Below are 8,187 nucleotides of genomic sequence, written 5' to 3' on the forward strand. Positions count from 1 at the left end.
CGTGATTGTAAGACGCGGGAAATTTTTTCTCTAAAAAACAGATTCCCGGGAAGCTAAACATTTTTTCCAGCCCTGGTAGAAAACAAGAGAAATTATAATATAATTAATTAAACTACCATTCAACGTTTTATAGGCAGAGAAAACTTTTTCTCGAACCGTAGAAAATTTCATTGTCAGATCACCGCTTCAATGCGTGATGGAAATCTACAGATAAATCTGCATCAGGCATTGCAGAGTGCAAAAAACAGTGTTGCAGAACGCGTTTTCGAATATTAAATTCTCATCATCATCAGTAGAATTTCTCATTCTCATCATCATTAGAAATTCTCATCATTCATCATCATCAATTCTCATCATCATCAAAAGTTTTCTCTGCCTATAAAACGTTGAATGGTAGTTTAATTAATTATTTCTGAAAGTTCCTTGGTTTCATATTATCTAAATTATAATATACCACTGTCTTGCACCAGTGGCGTAGCCAAGGGAGGGGTTTCAACCTTTCAATTTGAATTTACGGATGTTAATACATTGTTTACAGGAAAAGCTTTAGGCTATGATGTAATTTCTCGTCAAGCTGTGTAAGGATGCAAGCCATCTGCAACTGCTGAGATCGCTTGTTCGATCTAGATTAACATCTAAACAGCTATTCGTTATGCAAAACTTGAATATATCAGAAATAGCCTAAAGTAACTTCATTGTCTCAAAGCTTTTTGTTTGACACTCATCAAGATGTATGACCTCTATGACGTTACATTTTCTAAACTTTGGGTTGACTTCAGAGCATAAAAGTTAGTGACTTACCGGAATAAGATCGCTTTTTGAATCAACCAAAGAGAAAATTGATAAATAATAAAACTGTAATAATCTCGCAAAAAAAAGCAATCAACCTATGTCTTTAAAACAAAGTTTGCTTAATTTTAAACGAAACTGCATTAAAAGAGCGAGTTTTGCCAATACCAAACATTCAAATATCTCAGTCTGGAATTAGCAACAAGAAAACATAGAGACTTAGCTTTATTTCCGAAAAATGCCGAAGAAAACATGATCTTATCTTTTTGCTATGCCACCGGACAGCACCATTTTACAGAAATATTCATACCCACAATTTTGTTAAAAATGCTCTCAGAATGCACCAAACTGAAAGTAATTTTTCAAAATTTGCTGGGGGAGGCCCCCAGACCCCCCGCCGCTAAGTGTCGCCTTCGGCGAACACGCCATCGGGCTGCGCCCGCCGGCTGTCAACACCTCCCCTTTCAAAATTTTTGACGATGCTACTGTCTTGCACTGTCAATATTTTGCCCCCCATTGTTGAAGGTCTGGCGGCGCCACTGCGCCAAACCCGAATAGCTAAGATAAGACGGTGCGGCTTTCTTAGGCAATTGGGTCGCTAATCTTCTCGTCTGCAGGTGCCAAACGAAATGCTCTCAAATAATTTCTATTAATTTCCAACGTTTCCACTCAAAAAGACAGTACGCTTCCAATAGACAAATTCGAAATAAACTACGTATCAAATTGAGATTGGTATTTAAAGACAAAGAAAAAGTGAGAGAGAGATTTCGAATAGTTGTGGCAAACACCTACAACGAGCTTAAATCTGAAAGATAGATCGAAACGATTACTGTTTATATTCATACCATAAATGAAGCTGCACTAAAAGTACGAATACATGCTATGCTCACATCAAGCTACTAAACTGGTCAAATAAATTGCACGATGGATGGAAAGCGCGTTTTACTGGACAATTGTGCGCTCAGAAAGCAGTGACCCATATCTCACTAAATACATAGAAATTACGTTGAACAACAAAACACAGACATCATAGCGAGAGAGAAAGAAAGTCGCTGTCCTATGACTCCACATGATTCGTATCGAGAATTTCAAACGCCGCCACTCTGGCGACAAATGTAGGAGACCTAAACATGAGGTTGTCAAGACGAATATTTACGCAATATCTACGTAACGTTAAAATCAGAGAAAAAGCATTACAACCGGCCCGAAACGACGAGGTGTTTGTAACAAGTACCTTACGGGATAGACGAAGACAACCATCGGGGAGTGAGTCAGACGCAGTAGCGTTGACAGTGGGTAGCCTACATTTGGACCAGAGAAGTTGAAGAAACCACCGTGTATTCTTTGGATATAGTGCGTTTTCTTCGAAATTTCTTGCTTCGGGACCCGAGAATCTCATTGGTACCTAACCAAAATTATCCTCTCAACTGGTCAGGCGTCTTCAAGCGAATATCACACCACCAGGCTCGTACATTGCGAGGAAGTCATAAGATTCGATCCTATAAAATGTTTATTTATATTTGTCTACTGCTGAAGGTATTTGCTCAGAACAACGTTGATGCTTCACGGAAGAGAAGCATAGTTTTCAAATTGACGCAAAAAATACTTGTCCTCAAACTTGGTTTATTGTCGACACTATCAAACTTCAGGTACCGGTACTCCGAACTTAACTGCAAAAAAATAGATTTTTTTGAACACCTCTAACATACGCGGACCTCCACTCTTTGAAAAGCAATTTTTCCACACTCTGGTAAAACGTTTTATTTGAACAATCTCTTCCACAGAAAATTACGTCAAGTTATTTACGATCATAGTAACATTGTGGGCGACACATACAAAAATGTTAAACGGACGTTACAAGATCACGCGGAATCATCCATTATAGAACGATAAAACTCCGATATGTTTGAAAAAATATGGTAAGTCTCCAGCGAGATTTGCGCAAAGCGAAAAGGCATCACACAAGCACAATGGAAATCTGATAGCGTGGTTGTTGACGTAGGTCAACAGTTTTACGTCACATAAGTCTTTGATTCAATTTATGCATAGATAAGCAGGCAATCGCTCTGGTATTGAGTTATTGCCTTAAAAGCCCTTAACCAGCCCAGAAAATAGTTATAACACGCTTTAAACTGAGCATAATTAATATATTACCAATCAACCATTGCTGAAACACTTCATTATCACCACTGCTGAGTGCTAAACAGGTTACCATCTTCATAAAGCATGGTAGCCTATTAAGTGTGACCTATCCTGGTATCGAATTCACAGCTAACGGAAGGAATTCTATCTACAAAATATTATATCTTACAGTAACGTAAGTTAAATCAGCTATTAGACATACTAGTCGAAAGTATTACATTAACTTAGTTGATGCAATGTGAACTACTAAAACATTACTACGCAGTACACACGTAGATAAAATACGAAAAAATTTGCAACTTTGTTGTTTTCTGACGTTTGTCCGACCATGTTTCCAAACTGCAACATGTGAAAAGTCAAAGTCCAGATGGTTAACATGTTAATGGTATGGTCAGGCGAGTTCGTATCATCGTATTGTGTAGTCAAGTCAATCAAGTAAAATAGTAAACTTCCGTTTCAATGGAGTTCTCCACTTAACTACCTATCGAGCAAATCAGTTCTTTTTACATTGATACAACACCTTCAGACGTTGAATCAATATGTTTAAAGTTAGATTAGCATATTGAATGTTCAACGGCCGTTAAATCACTGCCAAAAGTGAGTGGTTTGCAAGCAAGGCCGGTGTCTCCATGTTTCAGGTGTACACTGTACAGGGACTTTATAATGTGACAATTCATCCCAGTACTGTATACTGTAGTTACATTTTAGTTCAAGGGACAAAGGGATCACGTCGTGATATAATAATTTTTTATATGCACCGTGATTAGACGTTCTTTGTAAGTGCTACTGCTACAACTAGATATGCACGCTAGAATGGTCTGGAACTCTGATTAATTGTACCCAAACTACCCTTTCAATGTATGAGCTGTAAAATGGCAACTTGCATCAACGCTATGCGTAGTTTAATTTCCTGACTCAACTTACAGATCACATTCTTGAAGAGGAGTAAATAAGTTGGACGAAATAGATTGCATTGCATGAATAATTTTAAGCAACTGCTTTTCCATCACAAAGAGATAAAACAAGAACTAAAAGTTTTCCGTATAACATGTAAACGCAATGTTGACGTTTGTTATGCAGTCGACTGAGACAGCAATGAAAATACCAGTTCTCAAATATACCCAGACAGAAAAATTCGTCATTTTTACATTGATTCAACGTCTGAATGCAAGAATGACGAATTTTGCTGTCTGGGTATCCACCACAAAGACATTAAAGGCAACACTGTACATTTCGTTTCGTTAGTGCAATGATCACGGTTAGTAACTACACAGGGATCACATTACGTTACTTATCTATGGTGAAACGTCTGTTTGATATTGAAATCAACAGCAGTTATTGAATACACCATTTAAAGATAAGTTGAAAAGGTTCACATTCAGTGTCAACCCTATTCCATCCAACAAAATCAGGCTTTTTTCAATCCAGCGAACAAAATCGGGCCATATAAAGTTATAAACGACCGAATTTTGCTAGCTGGGTATCTGGTATTACTTGTTTCTAATGATTGTCTGCAAAGGTTACATCAATGTAAAAGGAGTAGTAAATTTCGCAAACTGGTCTCCCCCCACTTGTTGCCATGTGATTACTTGTATCATCACTGAAAGCATGCAATGAGCCAGCTGTTTTGAAGCCGATTACACAACTACCAAAGACCCGGTTTGTTCTACCAAAATATTAAGCATCATGAGTTCATTCTTATCACGTGATGAGATGACGCATGCAAAGTCTCTTCCTTTAAAATTGAATCAAGCGCCTGGTGGTGCCAAAACAACAATAAAATTCTGATGTCACCTGTAAAGGTTGCTGAAGTGTCACAATGTTTACATTGTGACACAAGCGTGTTTGAAAGAGTACGATCATCAAGCTAAAGTCAGCACTTTCCTTTTTACATCGGTTCAACATGACTCCCAACAAAAACTATATACCACTTCTTTGAAAGCAGAAATTGTACAACTTGCACAGCACAACAAAACTAGTAGGCTATTAATAAATGACGGTCGTTTCTGAGATGTAACTTTTTAATACGCCATTCTGACTTAACAAAATAATTTAATGAAACTAGTTAAAAGTATTGGAAAAGTTGAGCTGCCAACGAAACCTCTTCTTTAGTTATATTAAAAAAATAATAGGTTTATCACATAAAACCCACTTTTTCCACACTATCCGTGATGCAATGGAATTATCATTTAGGAGCATGCGGAACAAGTTAAAATTTAAGCAAAAATAATGACGTTTACAAATACAGGACAATATAGTCATAAAAAAAATGTTAAGTACATCTTGTGTACAAGATGGTGTGTTAAAGGTATTAAAATAGTGATTTAAATTATTAATCAATGTAAGCAATGATTCAAAGCCCTTTTGCATGGCTATCATTTGATGAACAAGTTGCTTTAACATGCTTTCCTTTGTAGCCAGTCATTCATTTTATTCAATAAGCAATAAAGTTTTCAAAACATTATTTCATTGTTTTTAGTTTTATCCTGCACATAAGCAGTGAATCTACGAAGAAACTTGGGATACTCGCGCTTGCAAATACTGCGCAACACTGAAGCAGGAGCCCAACCACCTGGATTCACATTGGCAACATAAACAATATCACACTTGAGGCAATCCCGAGTCATTGGTCCTCCGTCAGAAGGAGGGGTGACATAGGTTTGGCAAATCAAGGCAATTTCAATGACGGCACGCACACAACCTGACACAGGGTTGGCTTCTGCATGATCAACAGAGAAGTTACAAACCATCCATGTGTCATGAGGGACACGACCATCTCTGGTTGGAGGAGGATTATCTATTTTCAGCATAGAAGACACATAGAGGCAATCACGTTGAGCAGATGGCCATACACGACGATGAGTCTGATAAATAATGACGGTACGTTCATCTAAAACTTCAAGCACATTGAAGTTCTCTATTGTTCCTTCCCATTCCATTCGAAAGTCGGTTTCCCAAAAATAATGGCACATCTCTCGAGCACTCACATGGCTTATGCTGTGAAGAGCCTTCAATGGATCACATATCAAACCATCTATAACTAATTCTCTACGATACACTTTCATTTCTCCCTCTTCTGCAAAAAGTTCCCATTTATCTCCGTCAGCTCCAGGAGGTTTAAGAGAATCAACAAGATGTCCTTGCACTCGTTGTTGAAGATCTTTGCTAAATCTGTGCACATCTTTCTTCGGCAAAAGTTCAGCTTCTCGAAGCATACTTCGTGATTTTTCCAAATCCTGAGTAAAACGCTCATGTTTATCCAATTCTGTTTCCACACACTCGAAAAACTCTTCCTCAGTTAATCCATTCTGTGGCCCCTCCTCAAAATCAGGGCTTCCATAAAATCCTACACTTTTTTTTGCTCTTTCAAGTGAAACACGATATTGCTCTTCTGCTTTTTTTCGTCGATCTTGTTCTTTTTCCAATTTTCTTTGCCACATTTCCTCTCTTTTGTTCATTAGTTCAACACAGTGACCAAGAGTGGTTTGTATTCCATTTGTTGTTGCCTTAAAAGTAATTGCTTCACCTTTAAAGTCAATCCCACTGATATGAGTAGGCTTGACTGGCAAATGATTATGCAGTGATAAAGACTCATGATCTGATTCAATATCGCCATCGCCTGACAAATCATCACGAATATCTTTTGGCTGCGCATTGTTAGCACAAGCATCAAAGTATCCTTGCAAGGTGTCAATTTGTTGGTCAAGAATGCCTCGAAATGTTTCAAGCTCAGCCAACTTTTCTTTCAAACCATGAGCTTTCCGGAATGAAGAAGCAGATGTAATGGATGGACCACTACCTAGCGAAAGCATAGAACCATGTCGACGTAACGAAATTGTTTCAGCCTCTGTCTTGTTTGCTTCAATAACATCAATCCACTGCTGCCTTTCAGACTCATCAGTGGTACGTAGATACCAAGTACTGTCGTTGATACAGACATCAAAGCGACATTGATCAAATTCATGTGATGTTACACACGCTTTGGAAAGACTGATAGATCCACGACAACCATACTCTGTCTCATCTTGTGTTCGATAATAGAAAAGTGTTCCATCTTTACAGCAAACATAGCGATCTTGCCAGCCATGAATGTAATTTGTCCATTTGCTCAGGACACCTTTTATGCTTGGTTTGTCAGATTCATCGCTGTACAGATCATCATCTTCAGAACCACTTAACATTGTTGTATCTAAAGTTTCTATGATCAATCAAACAAATGTCTGCCACAACATTGAAAAATGTTTTTTGTTAATTGTGATGAAGGGGAAGTCACAATAAATACAGTATAATATTAGCTTTAATTTCTCTGGTCCAACAACATTTTCAAAAGTATAGTTATTTATTGTTTCTCTTTTCCTATATTGCTCTTTTGTTCATGGCTTATAAGATTTTTCAGTTTCAATAAAAAAAATGAAGACAGGGTATGCCAATAGACCTTTGCCGCAGCTCTGTGCAATGAAGCGTGACGTTGAAAACAATCACGCTGGCTGCTTCATTGGCAAGCACTAAATTGCTTGTGAATACTTGATAACTTGTTGAGTAGTTAGTAGAATCTTCGTCAAAACATGGAATCAACGTTAAAAAACAAATCTGACTGTTAAATTTTATTCAAGTTACTTTTATATGAAAAACAAGCCAAGTGATACAATGATAAGCCACTTATTTAATGGGCTCTACTAACTGCGCATACGCTATGGCGCTTGAAGAAACTGCTGGTAGTGTGTTAATGTCTAAGCAAAACGCTGTTGGTCTGCAATTCTGCTAGACTTGAAATTTCTTTCTGCTTTAGCTACTATGTCTTATAATAATAAGTGAGAATTACTGTCTTATTTGCTACAATAAGTAGGCTAAGTGTGTTTCCGTTTGTAGCCTTTTTTGCTTCTTTACTTGTGAAAGCAATGCAGCCTATCACTTATGGCCTACTTGCACTGAATATCAACCAACTGAAGTAGGCTAATAAGCTGGACTGCCGTTCAATCAAGGCCGTAGCCTAACTTCGTCAGTTGAGGCTCCGATACAATTATGGAGCTTCCGTTTGTTTCTGTGCATATTATAGAACATAGAAATGACATATGTAGCCTTAAGCTCACAGGAGCTACAGACCACGAAACACCGGTGTTTATTGCTCTCAATTCTTGCTACAATCAGCTGCTGACAAACATTTATTGTTACTATAAGCTTATATCTTGTTTCGGCCGCTTTTTGGCTCAATTGCCCAACGGGTCAACCTATTGATGAAGAGTGAAGACGCATAGG

At 37.9% G+C, this 8,187-nt stretch overlaps 1 protein-coding gene across 1 annotated transcript; it reads right to left on the bottom strand.

Annotated features, from left to right (window-relative positions):
* Positions 1 to 2,534: 2,534 nt before the first annotated feature.
* On the bottom strand, positions 2,535 to 7,124 carry LOC145775886 (ceramide transfer protein-like). Its single transcript, XM_082587280.1, has one exon. It carries the CDS (start codon positions 7,110 to 7,112, stop codon positions 5,385 to 5,387), a length of 1,728 nt encoding a protein of 575 aa, XP_082443406.1. The 5' UTR covers positions 7,113 to 7,124; the 3' UTR covers positions 2,535 to 5,384.
* Between the last annotated feature and the right edge of the window lie 1,063 nt (positions 7,125 to 8,187).

Source organism: Aplidium turbinatum, chromosome 8 (assembly GCF_918807975.1).
Source record: "Aplidium turbinatum chromosome 8, kaAplTurb1.1, whole genome shotgun sequence".
NCBI classification, from domain to species: Eukaryota; Metazoa; Chordata; class Ascidiacea; order Aplousobranchia; family Polyclinidae; genus Aplidium; species Aplidium turbinatum.